Raw genomic sequence first — 26,896 nt, 5'->3', positions numbered from 1 at the left:
AATTTTAGGCATCAGAAACCAGTCAGAAATGCAATCCTATAAATAAAATAAAACTTCTATGAAAAAAATCCCATTTCTATTATTTTAATTCAATAATTTAATGGCCTGTGCTTACAGGTGTAGGAAAAGAGCTTTGCCAAATCCCCCTGGTGACTTTGCATGTATCTACATAGGCCACAAAGGCAAAGGCTTGAATACAACTAATAGGAGTATCAGCAGAACTTATTACAATCCTCCTGGAAAACAAGAAATGGAAAGCTTGTAAGGAACTGCTACAAGACCATCTCCTGCTCACCTCCTCACTTCCTGGGTTCTGATGAGATATAAAGTTCTCTGACCCATCCCCTTCAAAATAGAGCTGCAGAAAAAAAAACCCACTTAGTTACGGTCTAGAAGAGCCTCCTTAGCAATGGGGCATCCCACAATTTGCACCTGAGCCATTCAGACCATATTGCTTTGGTCATTCTTTTTGGTATGTGGAACAAAAATCACAGGGAGTTGGTACCAATGTGTCTAATTTCTTTTCTCCGTCCAAACTAAGTAATAAACTGTCGGAATCTAAAAGGCCTCCTGTCTTCACTAAATGATCAGAGCTTTGGCTCTCCCTTATTTTGTGCATATGCTTAAAACAAGTACAATGACTACTTAATAAATAAATTCAGCATATTCTCAAATACACATGGAATATATTAGAAAGTAAAATCAAATTATTTAATCTTAATGTTTCATGATAGTCAAAATACAGTAGTGATAATTAGCTCAATACTGTATTACAGCAAGCAGCAATATCATAAAAAGTTAAGGGTCTAAAATTGGTATCATCCTAGGAAACAATACTGTAACACAGAAGCAAATACTCATTCTAATCAGAAGGGATATAATCTGAAGAAGAAGAAAAAAAAAACACTTCAAAAAACGTGTAAGCTTTACTTAGGACTATAGTGAACTGCAGTATTTTTCTTAGTAAATCAAGTCCTTTCTGAGACTCTGAGGTTAAAATACACATCTAGAAACGGAAAAATCCATCAACTTAATTTTTATTACACTTACTGGTAAATGTAAGTTAGAGCATCCTATACTTTTCCAAACATGTAAATCATCAAACTTTTGTCTGCCAGAATAAAGTGAAAGAACAGAAAGAGATTTAGAGGCAGGGAAGAAGTAGTCATGATACATAAGACCTAAAAGCAAACTTTTAAACTACAGTATAATTCCTTATTGCAGCAAATATTTCAACAAAATAAACTGAAGTCTATAGCCCTGGCCATAATTTTTAGACCCATTTTATACATATGTATTAAATAAAATCTAAGGGGAGACATACCCCAATTTCAAATAAGAACAGAAAACTATTATACTCTAAAGCAGTCTCTTGCTTACAACTTACTTTCTAGCCCTCCTTCACATCTCCTTAAAACTATTTGTTTCAGGGGCACCTGGGTGGCTGAGTCGGTTAAGCATCTGCCTTTGGCTCAGGTCATGACCCCCGGGGTCCCGAGATGGAGCCCCACCATCAGACTCCCTGCTCAACTGAGGTGTAGAAAGGTTAAATAACTTGCCCAAGAGCAAAGAGTATAATTAGCAAGAGGAAGAGACAGGACTGAAACCAAGGAAGGTGCTCAGAGCTTACATTTTTAACCTCTATGTTCTAATGCCTCTTAATACAGTATGTAGCAATTAACTACACAGTAATTTGGTAAAAGAAACAAACATTAGTTGTATAAATTCCGTTAAAACTTTTTAATACCAAAATACAAATACTAAGTAGATACTACCCTATACATTCAGAATCAATATAGTAAATCCTGTTCTCCAAAAGTTATGTAACAATTTAATAACGGTAGAATTTTCTTTTCCATAACAACAAAAAGGAAAACTGCCCCACACTCACCAAGATCAATACTGCTGCTAATATGGATGCAATAAACTGTCTGAATGAGAATCTCACCTTAACAAATTCCATTAAGTCTCAACCCTCCTTTGTACAACACTCAACAGAAAAACATGAACTTCTATTACTTACATGGAGTACCTATGCAAGACAGCTAATATAAATTGAACATTGTTCATATATAAATATATAATCTTTGTAAGTATATAAAATTTGGAGCAAGTCCCATTCATTAATCCTAAGAGTCACAGTGCCTTTCATCTCATTCTCAATGTACTCCTCTAGCACTACATGCCAGACTCAATAAAGAAAACAATAGTAACCATTCCCTAGTTCCTTAATTAAAAAGTAAGATTAAGCTTGAGGAAAAAAGTTGACCAAATGGAATCTGACACCAGCTGAAGAAAAAAAACTTGTAAGGGATAATCTACCATCCTAAATCACCAGCATAACATAACTGAACTCAGGAGGTTCACCGCTGGGGGTGCATCAAATACAACACAACCCAAGAAAGTACTGAAAGCAAAGAACTTTGTATTATTTGCTACAAATAAGGAGACAAGGAGATAGCTCTCAAAGCACTCTCTCTCAGTGAGGTTAGGATAGGAAACCTTTATTGAGTGTATCAGGGGGCAGGAGCGGGGAGCTCACATAAGCACTCTGGTTCAACTGTGCTTGCCTAGCATATCAACATGCTTCCTACTGCATACATCCAATGTATGAAAACTCTGCCCACAGGAGGAGACCTCAGAGTTATAATGAACTAAAGGTTACCTCAGGACAACTCAGGGGGGGCTTCTGCACAGGTTCTCACTTCTAATCCAGCTCAAACTGACTCAAGTAGGGGCTATCAGGGGAGATACACCTAGCAAGGGGCTCTCAAGTGAAACACGCAGTTGGTTCTCTCCTTGGCTAGCACTGTTGGTTCTGCAAGACAAAACACATTCCTTCCCTGCTTTTGTCCCTTCCCCTCCTCCCTTCTGCTGAGAGCCTTCGACTGCCTTATTTGGGACCTCTTCTGTGAGTAACTTCCTGCTGCATTCTAGCTAACTAAAAAAACATGTCAGATTTATTTTCAAGGTATTTTAGGTATTTTACAATAACATTAGCAACATGGCAAAACTACTTTAACTGTTATAATTTTTTCAGGCACTACTTCTGTTACCAGGAGAATAACCCTTTACAGAGTTCTACCACCTGCATATGCACAATGTAAATTATAGTACACATACCCAACATAAAATCCTCCCCACTGACTCCCAACACAAAAAACAAAATATACCACAGAACATCTGTGAGCACTGTACCAAAGGTTCTTATTGTCACAAAAGTGAAGAAAAGGAAGTTTTTCATTATGGTGGAATCAAAGTCATTGTAATAAAATTCCATTTTGCTCCATAAAATCGTCCTCTTTTCCATTTATCATTTCACTCTAAAACATGTTTAAGAAAGTCCCATTAATTCAGAGATCTTGCCATTTGCAAGGACATGGATGCAAATGGAGAGTGTTATGCTGAGTGAAATAAGTCAATCAGAGAAAGACATGTATCATATGACCTCACTGATATGAGGAATTCTTAATCTCAGGAAACAAACTGAGGGTTGCTGGAGGGGTGGTTGGGTGGGAGGGAGGGGGTGGCTGGGTGACAGACATTGGGGAGGGTATGTGCTATGGTGAGCGCTGTGAATTGTGCAAGACTGCTGCCTCACAGATCTGTACTTCTGAAACAAATAATACATTATATGTTAAAAAAAAAAAGAAGAAGAAGGTAGCAGGAGGGGAAGAATGAAGGGGGGAAATCGGAGGGGGAAACGAACCATGAGAGACGATGGACTCTGAAAAACAAACTGGGGGTTCTAGAGGGGAGGGGGTGGGGGGATGGGTTAGCCTGGTGATGGGTATTAAAGAGGGCACGTTCTTTGTGGAGCACTGGGTGTTACGCACAATGAATCATGGAACACTACATCAAAAACTAATGGTGTAATGTATGGTGATTAACATAACAATATAAATTTAAAGAATTTTTTTAAAAAGTCCCATAATTCAGATAATCAAAGGTTCTATCCATTCTACCTTAAGCAACTTTCAGCAATTTTTGAAATTTTCATCCCCATTTCTTAAAAAAAATAATGCCATAACAGTTACAGATATTAAGGGCAAAGTTAGATCTTTATTAATTCTTCCCGCTTGCTAGCCCTGGAAATTAATAGTATGAAAGTACCACTTTAATTAGTCATATAAATATGAAAAGCACCTAAGTAGCTTGGCAAATGGCAGGTACTGCTGAATGAAGGCATACAGCATTTTAGGCAAAAATCAAGAAAGAATCAGTAGTACTGCCGGAGGCAATTTTTAATTGACATTCTCCTTTGTTTCATATTCAGTTCTGGAGCTAAGCACCTAGTTAAGGACATAAGACATCTATTAAAGCTCTAATTCAAGTTCTTTTTAGCTAGCCTACAAACAAAAGGCCTCTAACCAAACAGAGATGGTTAGAATGAAGAATAAGCAATGGCACTACCCTTTCAGCCCAATGGTAAAAGGAGAAAGACAGAAAATGAAGGAAGAAACCACAGGAATTTCGGAAGAAGCACTGCCAACTATCCCAGATAAACAAGTCCTGCACAAGCTTCTACCTGCTCCAGAAAACACCACCTGATGTATGCTTTCAGAAGGCTCAGGTGGAACAGGGAAAATAACGAAGCAAGTACGCGAAATAAAAATATTTCTTCTACATATTCCTCTCAAAAATGTGGAGGGAAAAGGAAGACAATTCAGTGAGACAATATGAAAATAAGCTATTTAATGAAACACATTAGGTACTGTTCACAAAAACCATCAATACTTGCATTTTATTTTTCTAAACCACAAGAAACACTGCCACCCACTGACTGCTGAGTGATTTTAACGGATAAGTGCAAAGACTTCACTCCCTGAATGTCAAAAGGGAACTATTATGGGAAGTTTTATTTCTCTTAGCATTTAAAACATCCTTACACTTTTTTAGCTTCCAGATCGTGGTTCTCACAATTTTCTCCTAAGAAACATTACCACTGAGAAAGTTTTAAATCAAAGTCTTACAATTCATCACTAACAGTGGGACACAAAATATTACCCATAATCTATAGCTGTCAAACCTGCCTGACCTCAAGCTCATGAACAAGACACATAACCAAGAGATGTAGAACGTACAAAATCCTGTAAGACAAGTCAGCCAATTCTTTCACCAAGTGGCATTAAAAAAAAAAAAAAAGGAAGGAAGGAAATGAATACTATTCTAAAGACACTTAAAAGACTTGACCAAACATACCCACCTTATTCATTTTTCTGGCTCAAACAAACCACTTGTTAAAATATATTTGAGAATAATGTAGAAAACCTGCTAAAAATATTAAATGGTACTAAATCACTATTTTTATTTTTCTTAGGTTTGATAAAAGTTAAACAATTATAAACAAAATATCCTTTTACAGATGAATACTGAAGTATTTAGTGATATCATTAAATCTTTAAACTGCTTTAAAACACCTTAGGAAAAAAAGTGAAAAAAACAGCAAAATGTTAACTACTAAATCTAAGTGATGGATATATGGCAGTTTATATTTTTCATCTGCATTCTATATGTTTTAAAATTTTTAAAACAAGGACATTGGGGAGGGTATGTACTACGGTGAGCACCGTGAATTGTGTAAGACTGATGAATCAGAGACCTGTACCCCTGAAACAAATAACACATTATATGTTAATTAAAAAATAAAAAAAATAGACAAAAAGGAAAAAAAATTTAAAACAAGAAAAAAAATTCAAAATACGATTTAAAAAACGCCTGTATGTTCTTAATGACAAAAAGGTAGTTATTTTGGTAGTAATCAGCTTTTGCTTTAATACAAGGCTTAAATATATAGTTGTTTCCATTGAACCATATATATATCAAATTGCCAAAATGTCTCAGGACAGAAGCTCTGGTGGGTATAAGATCTATCTCAAAAACAATTTCCAATCAAACTGCCAAAGTCTCTCAACAGATATTTATTTATTTTCACTGAAGGACATTCCTAAAGACTGGTAGCATCTGTTACCTACATATCTTTTAGTAAACCCTCGTTTTCATTTTGTTTTCAAACCTGCCACTGGTACAGCTCAGGCCCAGGAGGGACACTGTGGCCCATGTTACAGATCCCTAAAGTTCTCTAATCCTTGCACAGCCACAGACCTGTGTTCTGCCACTGGTGCCTAAATGATGCTCTCATGTATCCGAAGAATCACAATTCGTGAAGGGGAAGGAAAAGGTCAAACTACCCTCCTCCCAACTTGGGACCTTATCTTTGTTCACAGCTGTGTCTCAGGCATCCAATACAGTGACTGGCAGAGTAGGAACCCAATATATGTCTTGTGGATAGAACAAACAATACTCCTTCATGAGCAATTTACAGAGATTTTAGTGATACATTTTTTGAGTTTTTATTCTTTTTCCAAGTCCCTTTTCCTAGGACCCAAGTAACAGTCTTTATACTACAGAAAAGACAAACACCATGCTATACTAAAAATCTCTTCTGTTCAGTGCACAGTTTGTTTTTTTTTGGTTTTTTTTTTTGGTTTTTTTTTTTTTTTGGTTCAAGCTAGTCCCAATGAGTCTCTCTCCTCCCTTAAAATTCCCCACCAAAAGCTTCTTCTTCCCCTATTAATATAAGCCTAGACACACACATACAAGCTCAAAGCCCCACAGAGGCTCACAGCAGAAATGACCCTTTATAAAATCTGAAGCCATTCTTTAAAAAAGGTGTTTTTAAAAGCCAATATAAAATTTGGCAGAGCAAGAGACAAGACCTAGGATCAGGATGCATTTAGTGAGGCAATTAGAATCACCCAAACAAAACTGAAAACAAGCTATTTCACCTATTTAATGATTTGTTTAGAAACACACATTTATGGGGCGCCTGGGTGGCTCAGTCAGTTAAGTGTCTGCCTTCGGCTGAGGCCATCCCACGGGTCCTGGACTCGAGCCCTACGTCGGGCTCCCTGCTCAGAGGGGGGTCCACTTGTCCCTCTCCTCCTCACCCTCTGCCCCTCCGCCTCCCCCCAGCCCAGCTCATGCTCACTCGCTCATTCGCGCGCTCTCTCTCAAATAAATAAAATCTTTAAAACAAAACAAAATACACATTTACGTTTTAAGTAAATTTCACTACAGTATAATATCCTGAAGGCTAGAGTTATACCATGTAAGTGGCACCTTGGTATACTCACATTTACCATTCACAATTTCAACTCTTTGGAAATTTTCCCTAGGGATATCCTGAAGTTAGAGGTTTCTAAAGACTAAGTGTGAAAGTCTCTGCTACAAGGCTGAGTGATCTTAGCACTAACCAATCCATCTCAAAGTGGCTATGTGGTTCCATTTTGTTAGCTTATTTAGAAAACATACTAACTCATCAGGAAGACTATTCTGAAGTGTGACTGACCTTTGAACAACACGAGGGTTAGGGGCAATCCCCACCTCCACACGCAGTTGAAAATCTGTGAATAACTTTTGCCTCCCTCAAAACCTAACTATGAATAGCCTATCATTGACCGGAAGCTTCCTGGTAACATAAACAGTCGATTAACACATGTATTTTGTACGTCATATGTATTACATACTGTACTCTTACAATAAAGTTAGAAAAAAGAATGTTACTACGAAAATAATACAAAAAATCTATTCACAGAACTGTACTGTAAAAACACTCCTGTGTATAAGTGGACCTGCACACTTCAAACCTATGCTGTCTGAGGGTCTTGTAATGTGGTTTCACCTTCCTTCAGTTGCCTTTTACCCCTATCATGCAAACAATACACACGCTGTTCAGTGGGACTTTATTCATCAACCCTTCAGTTTTTTAAAATTTCTAAGTTTTAGCCTTAACAGTTAACATCACTTAGCCTTTAACAGTTAACATCAGTATTTTTATATTCAGGTTTCTATGAAAAGCATAGTTTTATAAAAAACAAAAAAAAAAATCCATTTTTATGTCAAATCAAGCTCAATTTTGTGACTGCAAACAATTTTCTCTCAACTGTTGATTCTGTAATACATCACCCCTCAAAAGACCATAATTTATTTTAATGTGAAAGAAAAAGAGGATATAGAAATTGTTGAGTTGCACTGAGCAGCAGGTTCTACGTTTAAGTGTACACTGCACTACTTTGCTAGAAGAACTAACTCAACTATGGCTTCACATTTTTATGTGGAAAACCAATTGAGTACATGAAGACCATCTTAGCATCACAGTAAAAATATTTTTTAAAGAACTTTTCTATACTTCAGATTACCAAAATAATAGGGGCTACTTTATTAACTAGCAAAACTGCTTTTTATAATCATGTCTTCCTACATACACTCCCTTCAACTACATATCTCATACCCCCACTAAACCCAGCAGACATGACCGTGTTCCCCTCTATACTATGCTCCGTGTTTCCAGGGTCAGCTACTCCAATCCATATTGAAAGGTGCTAAGTTGAATTTTTTTCCAGGTATCTTAAGTTTTACATATTCTCCCAAAATTCCTGCTCTTTTACATTACGCCACTTTGAAATCTAGAAGGTATCTAAGAACAAGTCTCCTCCTCGACTTACTCATTTAACTGACAGTTATTGAGCACCACCCACTTCTCTGCATTCTTCTGTAAGACTATAACAATAAAGGTTAAAATTCCTCTCTCATGAAACTCATAGTGAAGTGGATCTCGGACAGATAAGTCAACAATTCTAAGTCAGCACTATAGAATAAACAGTATGCCCGAAGTACCTACAACATGCTAGGAAGACCTATACTTTACAGTGTACAGAGAGGAAACAGCTTCCTCCTACTACAAGAAAACTGACCAAGAAAGTTGAAGGGCTCAGAAAGCTAACTCAAACAAGCTATCCAGAATACAGCCTCGATTAGGTATGATTCACAGAGACTGCTTAGGATAAATATAAATTATACCTGAAAACTGAAGCAACACATTAGGAGAGTACAACTTGAGAAAGCTGAACTTTGAATTCAGACTTCTGGAGAAGGGTACCCTTTCATAAAATAATTGCAACCCTCAACCTTCAAGACATTTGACTTGGGAAAAGAGCCAATATAAAAGTAAAGAGAAGAGTGTAAGATGGAGATAAAGTCGAGCAAAATCAGCAAGAAATTCACAGAAAGACCTGAAAGAATCAACAGTCCATTTCTTAAATCCTAGCTGGATATCAAGCAAAAGCAACAAGGATTTAAAAAGCAACCTTCAACAAAAAGAATTTCTCTTACACTCAACATCCTTGGATAAACCTAATATTGGCTATTTAAACCAACTGGGTTCAAAGTAGAGAACCTAATGTGATTCTGGCTTAAGCTTTGGTATATTTAAGAGTTACCTGGGAAGCCTATTAGAAATGCAGATTCCCAAATTATATCCTCAAAGTGAGGATTACAAAGGCAAACAAGAACACTGTTAAAAATACTATGAGACTTACCAGTGTTACATGGTGCAGTCCAAAACACTAGGTTGAATATGAAAATTACTACTTTAATAAGGTGAAAATAATCAAATAAAAAAATGTCAAAGCAAGTGACTGAAAAACGCAGTTTTTTCAACAAAGCATGCTAAAACACCCAGTAAAGGGTCTCACCCACCAGTTATGTCAGACTCCTTCCCCACATCTGCCCTACATGCATCAATTACCCAGGAATGTCAATTTTAACTTTCTATATTTCAACTCTATCCCTCATAAATGTTCTCTTTATCACAGCTTCTTTTTTCCATCTGAACCTCAAAAGCCTCAAAAGAGTCTCTGCCTTCAGACCATTCTCTAACAACCAATCCCTGCTTACTGGCAACTATGCAATCTTACTTATTGTATCACTATCCAGTTTAAAATCTTTCAGATGTTATCTATTATTCTGAAGCTTTTAGGTCCACTGGAAAGAATTCATAGTCTTTGATTAAAATATTTAGAGGGGTAAAACTACAGACATTTTTATACCAGTAGCAGTTTTCATAATCAAATTTAACTACGTTAAATCACTTACATCATAAAACAATTTCCTATCAGCAGCCAGACGTTTGGAAGCCAGAGTCTTGGTAACATGATAGAAGGTAAGTAATGCTCTGTGCTGTCGAAGATCATCTTGGACTTTCACAGATTCTATAAGAGTGGGAATCAGTTCAGGCCACTGTCTAGGACAGTCCAATCGAGCAACTTTTGCAATCAGCACTGCAATCTGAGTTGCAATCTAAAGGGAAAAAAATCATCAGAAATACACATATGTAATCAAATCAGCAGATAAGGAATGCATTCACAGTTGAAAATTACCTTTTGGTTAGTTAGACATTTGACAAAAGTGAATAAAATTTCACTGAAAACTGCTTACTGAAGACAGTGATTCACAAAGTATGGTCTATGAATCCTCTGAAGAGAGGATGGGGCTAAGAACTTTTCAGGGGTCTACGAGATCCTCCTTTTCCCTCACTCATCAGTGAAGCTAGATTTTCTTCATGTAACTTCTCCCAAAATAATACATTCCAACAGAGTAAATGAAAAAGCAGATAGGAAAATCTAGATGTCTTCTTTTAAATACCCGGATACTATGGCTATATGCAAAAAAGCACAACAACGCTACTCTTCTCACTAAATATTTGGGGAAAGAGCTACAGTTCACTTTTTAAAATTCCATTATGTTAACAATCAATGGTTTTGTTATTTTCAATTAATATTTTTTAAGTTTGTTTTAATTGCTAACACAGTAAATATTAAAGATATAACACTTTTTAAACATTCAAATTAAAGTAATTAAGTGTAATAATAGTATCTTGTAAAAATCTAAGAATTTTTGTAACCGTAAGCAAAACTTAGTCTTTTAAGAAAAATCTCACTCTAGAGGAAAGAAAAAAATTGAACTGTGTAATCTATTATCTAACCCCCTCAGAGTACACAGTGAGAATGGAAAATGTGATGGATGAAGGAAATAGAGAAGACATCCTGTAGTTTAAAAAAAGGAGGTGGGAATAACATAAATCATTAAAATTAATTTCTAAGACTACAAATATATAGAGACTTGCTTCCAATAGTGTGTATCTTAAAATGACTTCTGAATTTTAAAACAATAGCCAAATATAACCAAAATTCTTAACAGCTCGAACTGAATCTCAGAATTTAAAACCCATAAACATCACAAATGGACATTATAAAATGTCATTTTTAATGCAAAAAAAACAAAATTAGTTCAGGAAAGAAGTACAAAGTAAGGCAAAAGAAAGAATACTTAGCATTCGTTTTCTCACTAACCTGGTTTACTGGTTCATTGAAGTTGGTGATTAGCCCTGCACGCAAAGTAGATTTCTCCTCCTCTGAGAGAGCACTGTAAAAAGATTTATTTATTATGCAAAGGAATGCTACCTAACAATAAACACTGGTAAACACTATTTTGAATTTTAACAATAAAAAGCCTTTCAAAGGAGGGGTTCTGATTAGTTTTGGTAAACAAACAGAATTATTTCCATTACTTACAATATTGGCACATCAAGTAATTCATAAGCATAAAACTCCTTCACAACTGAATAAATATGAAGCACAAAATAGTAAACAGGAGGAAATAAGACAAATCCAAAGTAAGAAATGTATTTTGACATCTGCTTTTATTGATATAAAAATAGTCGCCTAAAAAAAAAAAATTAATCGCTGCTAAAAGAAATGTGTATGAGTATGTATTAGTCTTCCACTGACTTCTATAAAATCTGAGTGAGGTTATTCTATGGAGGATCAGGAATCAGAGGATATCTGGGATGAAAGAATTATTAGAAATCAACTAGTTTAAAAATCTAGAACCTTCAGAATAAGCAAAGCCCTGACAAGCATCTTCACTTTAGACTTCTAGACTTCTGAACTGTAAGAGAATACAATTCTATTGTTTTAAGCTACCTAGTATCTGGTAGGTAGTGATGGCAGACCTAAAAAACTAATGCAGCATCTAAAAACAATGTAGGCAGCCAGGACTTGAGAGGGGTCTTAGAAAGAAGGGAAGGGAACTGTGCTGAACCAGTACATTTCCCTTGAGGTATCTGCCCACAAGGAATCAAGGTGAGAGCAGCAGCTACAAGACTAATAAGCAAGGAAGAGATTTCACCAGGTCTCAGGGTTGGAAAGACAAAAACTAAAGCTCAGGGCCAACCAACAAGGCAATACTTTGGGTAAACACCCAAAGCCTGCAGCTGAAACCCCAAGAAGGCTAAAAATTGGGATTAAGAGTAAACCAGAAAGAGACCACCCTCAACTAAACCAAGGTTGAAGTCATATTCTATTTTGCTTGCCTGGAAGAAATTAAATTCTCTCTAGTGAAAAAAACAAAATTCCAAGCCTCTCCAATTTTCCCTAAACAATGTTTAGCACTGAGTCAAAACTTATCATATACAATATATACCAAGTAAAAATGATTAAAATCAAAACACGAATAGAAACAGGAGATATAAAAATTGTAGTTATCAAAATTACACTTAAAAAATTGTGGTTATGTTCAAGAAAACAGGTGAAAACTATAGTATTTCACCACATAGGTGGAATTCATCTTTTAAAAAATACTAAAGGGAAATCCCAGAACTGATTTAAAAAGGGGGGGGGGGGCAAAACAAAGGTAATGAACTTGAAGAAATGTCAGTGGAAAATATCCAGATTAAAAATAATGAGAAAAAAAGAGACTTCTAGGAGCACCTGGCTGGCTCGGGGGGAGTAAAACATCTGACTCTTCATCTCTGGGTCATTAGTTCAAGCCCCACAATGGGTGTAGAACTTACTTTAAAAAAAAAAAAAGGTAGAAAAAGAAAGAAAGAGAGAGAGAAAGGGAAAGAAAAAATGGACTTCTAGTTTCAAGGGTGTTCTAAATTGTACTAAAGGCAATTCTTTGGCAGAAGACAAATGGATCCAGATGGAAGCCCAATACCAATGAAAGAAATGAGGAACTCTAGGAAGATAAATTTAAAGGAATACTACTGCTGGCTTTTCAGGGGAAGATGGCAGAGCAGGAGGATACTAAGCTTACCTTCCCATGCATACAACTATGTAATACCAACATCTGGTAACACAGGACACAACCTGAAGACTGGCAGAACAGACTCCACAGCTAAATGCAGCGAACAGGAAATACTCAAGAGGGTAGGAAGGGAAAAGAGATGGTTAGGAGCAAAATGGATCTGCAAGACTGTCCAAGGGAGGGAGGGATGAGACCGGTGCAGAGAGGGAAGAGGAGCAAACCCCAGTCATGGGGGACACACACAGGGAGGACCAATCCCCATAACTCTTGGCTTTGAAAAACAATGAGGCCTAATGACCAGTGGAGCTTATCACCTGGAACATTACAAATCAGTGGGCTAGGCCCTGGGAGAGCTGGGAAGGTGGGAGTCCCTGCCCTTAAAGAGAAAGCACAACAAATAGCCCTGCTGAGATATGGCATAGAAGCAGCAGTTGGAAAAACATCTACAGTGCCTGGGAAACAGATTTTTGTTTACTCATCACAAAGCCTGTGATGGAGAGGCAGGGAACTTTGAGAGGCTTCTCTGAAAACAAAAGAGCTGGCAGGCACCACCCTCCCAACCCCAGCCTAGATAAGGAGACAAATGCTGGAACCAGTCAGCACCAACACTTCCCACCTAACCTGCTAACAGCATGCCCCACCCTGGTATTCTCCTGAGTACCTGCCCCTCCAATATGCACTCAGCTAAAGCCCATCCAAAGCAGTGCTACAAGCCTAGAAGTGGGCAAGCAGCCCCAAATGGGCCCAGAACTACTCCAAACGGACTCCCACCATTGAAAGTGAGGGGATGGAGAAATATCTATCATACAAATGGATGTCAAAAGAAAGCCAGAGTAGCAATACTTTTATCAGACAAAATAAACTTAAAAGCAAAAAATGAACCAAGAGACAAAGGACACTATATAATAATAAAGGGGACAATCAAACAAGAGATATAACTATCACAAATATATATGCACCCAACATACAAGCACCTAAATACATAAAACAGTTAATAACAAACATAATGGAACTAACAGATAATAATACAATAGTAACGGAATTTAATATCCCACTTACAACTACGAATAGATCATCTTAACATAACATCAGCAAGGAAACAATGACTTTGACTGACACTGGAACAGAGGGATTTAACAGACATCGTCAGAACATTCTATTCTAAAACAGAATATGGGGCGCCTGGGTGGCTCAGTCGGTTAAGCGTCTGCCTTCCGCCCAGGTCATGATCCCAGGGGCCTGGGATGGAGCCCTGCATCGGGCTCCCTGCTCAGCAAGGAGCCTGCTTCACCCTCTCCCTTTGCCCCTCCCCCGCTTGTGCGCGCGCTCTCTCTCGCTCTCTCGCTCTCTCTCTCAAATAAACAAATAAGTAATCTTTAAAACAAGAGAACACACATTCTTTTTTTTTTTAAGGGAGGTTGTTTGTTTTTAAAGATTTATTTATTTGAGAGAGAGAGAAACAGGGAGAGAGGGAACACAAGCAGGGGGAGTGGGAGAGGGAGAAGGAGGCTTCCTGCTAAGCAGGGAGCCCAACATGGGGCTCGATCCCAGGACCCTGGGATCATGACCTGAGCCAAAGGCAGACGTTTAACGACTGAGCCACCCAGGTGCCCTGAGAATACACATTCTTTTCAAGTGCACACAGGACAGTCTCCAGAATAGATCACATATTAGTCCACAAAACAAACCTCAACAAATTCATTAAGATTAAAATCATAGCACACACATTATTTGAACATAATGATATGAAACTAGAATTCAATCACAAGAAAAATTCTGGAAGGACCACAAATACATGGAGGTTAAATAACATGCTCCTAAACAGTGAATGGCTCAACCAGGAAATAAAAGAAAAAATAAAAAAGTATATGGAAACAAATGAAATAAAGAAAACACGTTGGTCCAAAACCTCTGGGATACAGCAAAAGTGGTTGTAAGAGTGAAATTTATAGCAATACAGACCTACCTCATGAAGCAAGAAAAATCTCAGATAAACAACTTGACCTTAAACCTAAAGGAGCTAGAAAAAGAAGCAAAACAAAACCAGCACTAAAAAGGAAATGATAAAGATTAGAGCAGAAATAACTCATACAGAAACTAAAAAAGAAAAAAAAAACGGGATGCCTGGGTTGCTCATTTCAGTTAAATGTCTGCCTTCAGCTCAGGTCATGATCCTAGGGTCCTGGGATTGAGTCCTGCATCAGCCTCCCTGCTAAGCAGGGAGCCTGCTTTTCCCTCTGCCTGCTCTGCCTGCTCTGCCTGCTCTGCCTGCCGCTCCCCCAGCTTGTGCGCACTCACTCTCTCTGACACATAAATAAAATCTTAAAAAAAAGAAAAAAAAAACAAAAGAACAGATCAATGAAACCAGGAGCTGGTTCTTTGAAAAAAATTAATAAAATTGATAAACCTCTAGCCAGACTTATCAAGAGAGAAAGGACTCAAATAAATAAAATCACAAATGAGAGAAGAGCAATAACAATCAACCCACAGAAACACAATCATAAGAGAATATATTAAAAGTTAGATGCCCCAAAATTGGACAACATAGAAGAAATGGATAAATTCCTAGAAATATATTAAGTACCAAAACTGAAAAGGAGGAAATACAAAATTTGAGCAGACCAATAACCAGCAAAGAAATTGAGTCAGCAATAAAAAAAAACTCCCAACAAAGACCAGGACCAGGTGGTTTGTTTCATAGGCAAATTCTACCAAAGATTTAAAGAAGAGTTAACACCTATTCTTCTTAAACTATTCTAAAAAATAGAAAAGGAAGGAAAACTTCCAAATTCATTCTATGAGGCCAGAATTTGTTTGATAACAAAACCAGATAAAGACACTATAAAAAAAGAGAACTACAGGCCAATATCCCTGATGAACACGTATGCAAAATTTTTCAAGAAAATACTAGCAAACCAAATTCAACAATACATTAAGAAAATCATCCACCACTATTAAGTAGAATTTATCCCTGGGTTGCCAGAGTGGTTCCAGATGCGCGAATCAATCAGTGTAATACATCACATCACTACGAGAAAGGTAAGAACCCTTCCATCATTTCAATAGATGCAGGAAAACCAGTTGACAAAGTACAACATCCATTCATGCCAAAAACCCTCAACAAAACAGATTCAGAGAGAACATATCTCAACAAAATAAGGGCCATCTATGAAAAACCCAGAACTAACATCATCGTTAATGGGGAAAAATTAACAGCTCTTCCTCTAAGGTCAGAAACAAGACATGGATGTCCTCTCTCACTACTTTTTTTCAACACAGTACTGGAAGTCCTACCTAGAACAATCAGGAAAAAAAAATAAAAGACTTCCAAATTGGTAAAGAAGAGGTAAAACTTTCACTCTTTGCAGATGACATAATATATACAGAAAACCCAAAAGCCTCATCCAAAAAACTACTAAAAGCAATAAATGAATTCAGTAACATCGCAGGATACAAAATCAATGTACAGAAATCTGTTGCATTTCTATACACCAAGAATGAAGAGGCAGAAAGAGAAATTAAGAAAACAATCTCATGTACAACTGTTTCCCAACTAATAAGATAGCTAGGAATAAACTTAACCAAAGAGAAGAAAGACCGGTACTTTGAAAACTACAAAACACTGATGAAACAAACTCAAGATGACACAAAGAAATAGAAAGACATTCCATGCTCATGGACTGGAAGAATAAATATTCTTAAAATGTCTATACTACCCAAAGCAATCTACACACTGAAGGCACTTATCAAAATCCCAACAACATTTTTCGCAGAACTAGAACAAAGAGACTCCTCCCCCAAGTAGCAGAGAAGATAATCACACACACCAGTACGAACGTAGTGCAGCACTAGATCGGAGGCAGACATCTGCTCTGATTGTAGGCCCCACCCAGCAACAAAAGCTTCTCAGAGGAAACCCAGGAAGAGCGTCCTGAAGTTTGGTGCTACCAAGTCTCTGACAAATGCCTGGTCTACCTCAACTCAAGCCCAAGGCAGCCCCATATTGGCCCACTAAATACAAAGATACCAAACCCTGTCCACAACATGCAAATAGAACCACTGCAGGTGACTGAAGGCAAACACAGCTCAGGCACAACAGGAAGTGTATGCAGCACACATCGGAGACACCACTGAGGCTCCAGGTTCTGGTGAACGAGAAATTGTACTAAAGGGCAATACAGGATCTCTTCTTCAAAAGGCCACTATTTTCAAAAGCAGGAGGGATGGCTGACTTTCCTAACACACAGAAAGAGACACAGAGAGTTAGACAAAATGAGGAAACAGAGGAATGTGTCCCAAATGAAAAAACAGGGCAAAATCACAGCAAGAGAGCTAAACAAAATGGAGATAAGTAATATGCCTGATAGCTTAAAGTAATGATCACAGCTACTCACTGGACTTTAGAAGAGTGGAGGACTTCAGTGAGACTCTTAACATGGAGATAGAAAACATAAAAAAGAACCAAACAGAGATGAAGAACTCAATAAATCAAAGTAAAAATTCACTAGATGGAATAAACAGTAGACTAGAGGAAGCAGAAGAATGGATCAGCAACCTGGAGAAGAGTAATGAAAAGCAAACAAGGTGAACAGGAGAGAAGGAAAAAAATGTAAAATGAAAATGACTAAGGGAATTCATTGACACCAGCAAGCATAGTAACATTCACATTATAGGAATCCCAGAAAGAGGAGAGAGAGAAAAGGGGGCAGAAAATGTATCTGAAGAGGTAATAGCTGAAAACTTCCCAAATCTAGGGAAACAGATATCCAGATCCAGGAGGCACAGCAGGCTCCCAGAAGAAACAACCCAAAGAGGTCCACGTCAAGACAAATGCTAATTGAATGGCAAAAAGCAGTGATGAGAGATGTGTAAAATCAGCAAGAAAAAAGAAAACAGTTATGTACAAGGGAAACCCCACAAGGCTATAATCAGGGGATTTTCCAGCAGAAACTCTGCAAGCCAGAGACATTGGCATGATATATTCAAAATACTGAAAGGAAAAAAAAAAAACTGCAACCAAGAACACTCCAGTAAGGCTGTCACTCAGAATTGGACAGATAAAGAGTTTCCCAGACAAAGGAATTCATGACCACTAAATCAGCCGTACAAGAAACGTTAAAGGGGACTCTGAGTAAAAAAGAAAGACCGTTAAGTAGGAGTAAGAAAAGTATGACAGAAAAAAGTAAAATTAAGTATATCTATAAATATCAGTCAAAGGACTCACAAAATAAAAGGATGTAACATGACACCATATACCTAACACCTAGAGAGCAGAGTAGTAAATCAGGAATGGGTTCAGGGCACCTGGGTGGCTCAGTCGTTAAGCGTCTGTCCTCGGCTCAGGTCATGATCCCAGGGTCCTGGGATCGAGTCCCACATCAGGCTCCCTGCTCAGCGGGAAGCCTGCTTCTCCCTCTCCCACTCCCCCTGCTTGTGTTCCTGCTCTCGCTGTGTCTCTCTCTGTCAAATAAATAAATAAAATCTTGAAAAAAAAAAAAAGAATGGGTTCAAACTTAAGCAACCATCAACTTAAGATAGACTGCTATACGCAAAAGATATCATATATAAATTTAATGGTAACCACAAATCATAAAATGGTAATAGATATGCATAAAATAAAGAGAAAGAAAACAAGTATTATCACTAAAGAAAGCCAGCAAACCATGAGAGAAAAAAGCAAAAGAAGAAAGGAATAGAGAAGAACTACAAAAACAACTATAAAACAAGTAACAAAATGGCAATAAGTACATACCTATCAATAATTACTTTAAATGCAAATGGACTACACATTCCACAATCAAAAGACATGGGATGACAGAATGGATAAAAAAGTAAGACCCATCTACATGCTGCCTTCCAGAGACTCATTTCAGACCCGAAGACACACTTGAAAGTAAAGGGATGGAAAAGCATTTATCATGCAAATGGTTGTCAAAAGAAAGCTGGGGTAGCAATACTTATATCAGACAAGAAAGACTCTAAAACAAACCCTGTAGTAAGAGACAAAGGACACTTTACAATCATAAAGTGAACAATCCAACAAGAAGATACAACAAGGGGCGCTTGGGTGGCTCAGTCAGTTAAACGTCTGCGTCCAGCTCAGGTCACCGTATAGGGGTCCTGGGATCGAGCCCTGCACTGGGCTCCCTGCTCAGCAGGGAGTCTGCTTCTCTCTCTCCCTCTTCCTCTGCCACCCACCCCCAGCTCATGCTGTCTCTCTCAGGCTCTTTCTCTCTCTCATGCTCTCTCCCTCAAATAAATAAACAAAATTAAAAAAATAAAAAGATTTAACAATTGTAAATATTTATGTCCCCAACATGGGAGCTCCCAAATACTTAAAGCAGCTAATAACTAACATAAAGGAAGTAACTGACAGTAATACAATTAACAGTAAGGGACTTAACATTCCAATTACATCAATGGACAGATCATCCAAACAGAAAATCAACAAGGAAACAGTGACTCTATATGAGACATTGGACCAAATAGACTTAACAAATATATTCAGAACATTCCATCCTAAAGCAGCAGAATATATACTCTTTTCAAGTGCACATGCAACATGATCTTCAGAACAGATCACCTACAAGGCCACAAAACAAGCTCAACAAATTCAAAAATACTGAAGTCATACCAGGCATCCTTTCTGAGCACAATGCTATGGAACTAGAAATCAATCACAAGAAGAAATCTAGAAAGAACACAAATAACAGGGAAGTTAAATAACATACTACTAAACAATGAATGGGTCAACCAAGAAATCAAAGAGGAATTAAAAAAATACACAGATAAGAAAATGAAAACACAATGGTCCAAAATCTTTGGGATGCAGCAAAAGCTGTTCTAGGAGGAAAGTTTATAGTCACACAGGCCTACTTCAAGAAGCCAGAAAAGTCTCAAATAAGCAACCTAACCTTACATCTAAAAGAGCTAGAAAACAAACAAAAAACCCCAACGAGTAGAAGGGAGGAAATAATAAAGACTGGAGCAGAAATAAATGAAATAGAAACTAAAAAAAAACAACAGAACACATCAATGAAGTCAGGAGCGCATTCTTTGAAAAGATCAACAAAACTGATAAACCTCTAGCCAGAAAAAAGAGAGAGACAGAGAGAGGACTCAAAATCAGAAGTGAACGAGAATAACCAACACCACAGAAATATAAAATATTAAAAGAGAATATTATGAAAAATTAAATGCCAACAAAATGGACAACTTAGAAAAAAATGTATAAATTCCTAGAAATATATAACTTCCCAAAGCTGAATCAGGAAGAAATAACAAAATTTTTTAAAGACTGATTGTCAGGAATGAAACTGAATCAGTAATTAAAAAAACTCCCTACAAGCAAAAGTCTAGGATCAGATGACTTCATAGGCGAATTCTATCAACACAGGAAAGGTTAATACCCATTCTTTTCAAACAATTTCAAAAAATGGAGGAGGGAAGCTTCCAAATTCATTCTATGAGACCAGCATTACCCTAATACCAAAACGAAATAAAGACACTACAAAAAAAGAGAACTACAGGCCAAAATCTCTGGTCAACAGAATATTAGCAAACCAAATCCAACCATACATTAAAAATTCATTTGCCACAATCAAGTGGGATCTATTCCTGGGATTCAAGGATGCTTCAGTATTTACAAATCAAGCAACATGGGGCACCAGGGTGGCTCAGTCGTTGGGTGTCTGCCTTCGGCTCAGGTCATAATCCCGAGGTCCTAGGATCGAGCCCTGCATGGGGCTCCCTGCTCCACGGGAAGCCTGCTTCTCCCTCTCCCACTTCCCCTGCTTGTGTTCCCTCTCTCGCTGTCTCTCTGTCAAATAAATAAAATCTTTAAAAAAAAAAAATCAAGCAACATGATACATAAGAGAAAGGATAAAGACCATATGATCCTTTCAGTAAATGCAGAAGCATATGTCAAAGCACGACATTCATTCATGATAAAATCCCTCAACAAAATAGGTTCAGGGAGAACATACCTCAACATAATAAAGGCCTTCCATGAAAAACCCACAGCTAATATCATCTTCAATGGTGAAAATCTGAAAGCTTTTCCCCTAAGATCAGGAACGAGATAAGGATGTCCACTCTCACCAATTTTATTCAACACAGTACTGGAAGACCTAGCCATAACAATCAGACAAGAAAAAGAAATAAAAGACCTGCAAATTGGTAAGGAAGTAAAACTTTCACTATGTGCAGATGACATGATACTATACATAGAAAACCCTAAAGACTCCACCAAAAAACTACTAGAACTCATAAAAAAATGCAGTAAAGTCACAGGATACAAAATCAATATACAGAAATCTGGTACTTCTATAAACTAATAATAAGCAGCAGAAAGAGAAATTTTGAATTTGAATACCTAGGAATAAACTTAACCAAGGAGATTAAAGACCTGTACTATAAAAACTATAAAACACTTAGGAAAGAAATTGAAGACGACACAAAGAAATGGAAAGATATTCCATGCTCATGGATTGGGAGAATTTTCTCAAAATGTCCATACTACCCAAAGCAACAAAGCAATCTACAGACTGAATGCAATCCCTATCAAAATACCAACTGCATTTTTTCACAGACCTAGAACAAATAATCCTAAAATCTGTTCTGAGCCACGAAAGATTCTAAGTAGCCTAAGCAATATGTGAAAAAGGACAAAACTGGAGGTATCACAATCCCTGGTTTCAAGATACACTGCAAAACTGTAATAATCAAACCAGTATGGTAATGGCACAAAAACAGACACACAGATCAATAGACACATGGAATAGAAAAGAGAGCCCAGAAAGTAACCCACAATTATATTGTCACTTGATCTTTGACAAAGGAGGCAGGAATGTGCAATGGGAAAAAGACAGTGTCTTCAACAAATGGTGCTGGGAAAACTGGACAGCTACATGCAAAAGAATGAAACCGGACCACTTTCTTACACCATCCCAAAAATAAACTCAAAATGGCTAAAAGACCTAAATGTGAGACCTGAAACCATAAAAATCCCACAATAGAGCAGAGGCGGTAATTTCTGACACTAGGCATAGCAAAATTTTTCTAGATGTTCCTCCTGAGGAAAGGTAAACAAAAAACAAAAATAAACTACTGAGAATACAAGAAAACAAAAAGCTCCTGCAGAACGAAGGAAACAATAAAACTAAAAGACAACTTTCTGAATGAGAGAACATATTGGGAAATAATATATCCGATAAAGGGTTAGTATTCAAAATCTATAAAGAACTTATACAACTCAACACATTAAAAAAAAACAATCCAATCAAAACATGGGCAGAAGACACAAAAAGACATTTCTCCAAAGACACACAGATGGCCAATAGACACACGTAAAGATGCTCAATATCCCTAATCATCAGAAAAATGCAAATCAAAACCACAATGAGATTTCACCTCTCATACGTGTCAGAATGGTTAAAATCAAAAACAGGAAACAAGTGTCGGCCAGAATGTGCAGAAAAAGGAACCCTCGTGCACTGCTGATGGGAATGCAAACTGGTGCAGACACTATAGAAAACAGAGTGGTGTTTCCACAAAAAATTAAACACAGAATTACCATATGATGCAATAATTCTGCCACTGGCTCTTTACACAAAGACTACAAAGACACCAATTCAAAAAGTTATTTGCACCCCTATATTTACTGCAGCATTATTTATAAGAGCCAAATTATATAGGCAGCCCAAGTGTCTACTGACAGATGACTGGATAATATGTGGAACGCACATGCATGCACGCACGCACACACACACACACACCCCAGATACTACTCAGCCATAAAAAAGAAAGAAATCTTGACGTTTACAACATGGATGAATCGAGAGAGTATAATGCTTAGCCAAATTAGCCAGTCTGAGAAAGACAAATACCACATGATTTCACTCATATGTGTAATTTAAGAAACAAAACAGAACAAGAGAGACAAACCAAGGAACAGTCTTAACTATAGAGAACAAACTGGTGGTTACTAGAGGAGAGAAGGTTGGGGGAATGGGTGATATGATTAAGATGAAGGGGATTAAGAGTACACTTATCATGATGAGCATTGAGTAATGTACAGAATTGCTGAATCACTGTATTATACACCTGAAAGTAATGTAACACTATATTTTAACTATACTGGAATTAATTTTTTTTAAAAAAAGCAATACTACTGGCAAAATAATATAGTATGTTGTATTCAACCACAACAAAAAGAAAAGACAGGAAGGCATAAATGGAGTCAAAGTATTATAAGGTTCTTATATTACCTAGAAAAAGTAAACTACTAATATAAGGCTAGGCTCTAATAAGTCAAGGATGCATATTATAAGCTCTAGAAAAATCACTTGGGTAATAAAAATGTCTTAATAACCCTGGGGGGAAAAAACTGAGTAACAAAAAATTTCCTGAATAATCCAAAGGAGGGAAAGAAAAGGGGGGAGGAAATCAAATGGAAAACAACTAGGGGGATGATGGCTTTAACCCCAACTTTATCTCTAATTACAACAAATGTAAATCAACATAATACTAAAATTAAGAGACAACATTCATCAAATTGGATAAAAAACAAAACCCAGCTACTTGCTGTTTATACAAGGGACATTTTAAATGGAAAAACAAAGAAATACTTAAAGAAAAAAGCAGAACAAGATATACCATGCAACCATAAGATGGTGGATGTGCCTGTATTAAAATCAGACAAACTAAACTGGAAACCCAAACACATTGCTAGAAATAAAGAAGAACATTTCATAATGAGGACAAGGTCAATTCCACAAAAACATAATGACCCTTAACTTATATGACCTGAATAGTATAGCCTCAATATACAGAGAGCAAAAACAGAATGTAAAGAACAAACAGCCAAGTCCATAATCATACCTGGAGATTAACCTACCTCTCTCAGAAAATGATGAAAAAGGTGGCAACAAAATCAGTAAGTATATAGAAGACGTGAACAGCGTAAGTGATAAATATGACATAACTGACATATATCAAACATTACAATCCACAACAGCAAAACACACCTTCATCTCAAGGGCACATAAAACATTTACCAAAGTACCAAATGCTGAGATTACTAAACAACACAGTACATTTCAAAGAATGATATCAGTAACAAAAAAAATAACTAAAAAGCCTCACATGCCAGAAATTAAGCAATGTACTTCTAATTAACCCATGGGTCTATAAAGAAATCACAGGAAGAATTTTAAAGTATTTTTTAACTGAATGGTAACAAAACTGAATTAAAGCTAGGATTACAAGAAAAGCCCAAATGTTTTAAACGCATATATTAAGAAGTAAAAATCAATTATCTATGCTTCCACTTCAAAAACCGAGAACACTGCAAATTAAATCCAAAAAAGTAATAGGAAGTACATCAAGCCTTCAGAAGCATAACAACTGAAGCAAAGACAGGCCAGAGGACAAAACAGAGAATCCAAACACAGACCGTTCCAGGTGCAAGGCCTGATCCCTAACACGGGAACCACGGAAATGAGACAGGGCAAGAGTGACAGTGGCTGTGTCTCCTTCGCATACGCCCCTTACACAGAAATCACGTCCAGATAGATGTAAACATAAAACAAAGCTTCTAGCAGAAAACCGAGATTATTTTCATAATCTTGGAAGGAGCAAAATTTTTGTAAATGGGCCCCAAAAGAATTAAATATAAAACAAGCTAAATTGAACCTCCTTAAAATTAAGAATTTCTCTTCATCTAAAAACATAAAAAACTGACAAGCACACGACAAAGCAGGAGGAAATATTTTCAATACATAGTTTCAACAAAGGACCTAAGTCCAAAATACATACAAAGTCCCACAAATCAATAAGATAACCCATTTTTTTTTATGTACAAATGGCAGGCCCTTCATAAAACAGGATATCCAAATGACTAATAAGTATATGAAAAAGGTACTCACAGCTCATCAGAAAAATGGAAAAGCTACCTAAATGACAGATAAGACCAAGCGCACTATAAGAATGTGGAGCAAATGCCAACACTGATATGCAGCTGGTGGGAGTATAAATTAATACTGACACATTGAAAACCAAGTGATACTATCTACTAAAGCTGAATATACATCCGACCATACATGACAATAAAATGCACTTATGTGCAATATGATATGCAAAAGAGTTTTCAAAGAAGCATTATTTTTAATAGCCAAAATCTAGGAACAACCTTAATGCCCATCAACAGTAGAACAAATAGATACGTGATGGTCCTAAAATGGAATGTCTTACTCGTAGCTAAGAGTGAGCTTTTCATGCAACTACATGGATAAATCTCACAAGTGTAATACTGAATAAAAGTCAGACACAAAAACAACATCTATTATAAGACTTCCATTTATATGACGTTCAGAAACAGGTAAAAACTAATCAAAATGGTAAGAGATGTTCAAATGCTGCTGGAGAGAGGGTGGATAGGTGACTGTGAGGGGCAGGCGGGAGGCTTTGCTCCACCTAGTTCCATGGGGTAGTTACATGGATGTGGCCACATTACCAACATTCTAACTGTACCCACGATTTGTGCACTTTTTCAGTTATGTTATATATTATAGTTCCATAAAAGTTTCTTTAAAACCTTAACAGTGAGTAAACAAATGAGCAAACAAGATTAACATTCAGGTGAAAAGAATGAATGCCTAAGGCAAGGTCTGTGTTTTCCCATGAGAAAGGATCTCTTAAATCCTTTTATAACTGTGCCGTACCCGCAAAATCATGTTTTCTACCAAAATCTTTTGCTTCAAGCTTGAAATTCAAGTTTTCTTCTATGTCAGGAAGCCAGGTTCAAGAGTTTTCATAATTTTAACTAAGAGAATATAATACAATGATTAGCTACCAAGATAAAGAGTGAATACGCAAAAAAATATATACATGTTAAAGAAACAAGCTATTAATAGAGAAAAGTTAACACTGCACCTTTAATTTCATGCACAAACTATCATTAGATGAATTCAGATTATACTCCAAGCAGAAACAAGTAGAGTATCTAATTAATTAGGACCCAGTTAAAGTGGCACTGTATATAATAATAATAATATATAAGCTTAAATTAATCCTCATTCCATGAAAATGGTGGTAGGGGCACGAACTACATAAGATGAAACTTAGACAAGAACACAAACAAGCAGATGTTTTAAGTGTCCTATATTTAAATGAGTTCTGTAACTAATCTTTGCTCCCTGCACTTTGGAAGCCACCTAAAATGTAACTGGACACAGCAGGAGAGAAGTATGCACTGCTCTGATGGTTCCAGGAACTCAGTCACACACAATTGCTCATCACTAAATACTTATGAATTCTAAAATAAGACAAAGGGTTTGCTTTACATTACAGTATCCTAAGTGCAGCCTTAAAATATTCTAGTTGCTTCTGATATTATTCAAGGGCATATTTTATATGCACCTTGAAGTCCTCTGACAGGTTTATGGTTTTTAAAGGACTTACGAATATAAGAACATAAAGAGCTACAGTGCCATCTACTGGAGAACAAAGACCATGTTACTTCTTTGGCAAAGTTCACTATATTCTATCAAACAAATTCCAGAGTCATGTCTACATTGCATTTCCATCAATCATAGAACATGTAAATAACTATTAAGAGAAATCTGTTTGCTTAACCATCTACGGAGCAATTACAACTGAATCTGATGAGATTACAAATGTCTACTACCCCATTCCCACCCACAAAGGAAATTATACAGAAGACTTGGAAATTAATATCCAGCTGGCTCAGAAAGGACCTGGGATTTCCTTCTCAATGACTTTTTCCAAATTCCTAACTGACCTCATATTTCTCTTAAAAAAAAAGACTTTTTTCAACATGACTCATTCACTCAGCATTTATTTTGTGCCCATAATATTAGATAGCCTCAAAAGCAGAGGACAACAAGAAATCCACAATATTCCACCCCAAATAAAAAAACTCATGGAGAAAAGCAATAATATGAAC

The 26,896-nt window shown here is 36.9% G+C and overlaps 1 protein-coding gene across 7 annotated transcripts in view; it reads right to left on the bottom strand.

The window, feature by feature from the left end:
- Window positions 1-26,896, bottom strand: part of IPO11 (importin 11) — a 194,424-nt gene that overhangs the window by 143,812 nt on the left and 23,716 nt on the right. For all 7 annotated transcript variants that reach the window (XM_027605740.2, XM_027605743.2, XM_027605744.2 and 4 more), the window contains exons 4-5: window positions 11,193-11,265; window positions 9,937-10,140 (exon numbers count right to left, since the gene is read on the bottom strand). In XM_027605740.2, the coding sequence (XP_027461541.2) occupies window positions 9,937-10,140; window positions 11,193-11,265 (277 nt within the window). The remainder of the gene's footprint in view (window positions 1-9,936; window positions 10,141-11,192; window positions 11,266-26,896) is intronic.

Source organism: Zalophus californianus, chromosome 5, assembly GCF_009762305.2.
Source record: "Zalophus californianus isolate mZalCal1 chromosome 5, mZalCal1.pri.v2, whole genome shotgun sequence".
Classification (NCBI taxonomy): Eukaryota; Metazoa; Chordata; class Mammalia; order Carnivora; family Otariidae; genus Zalophus; species Zalophus californianus.
Note: the sequence above shows the minus strand (reverse complement) of the source record. Positions and strands in the feature narration are given on the sequence as shown.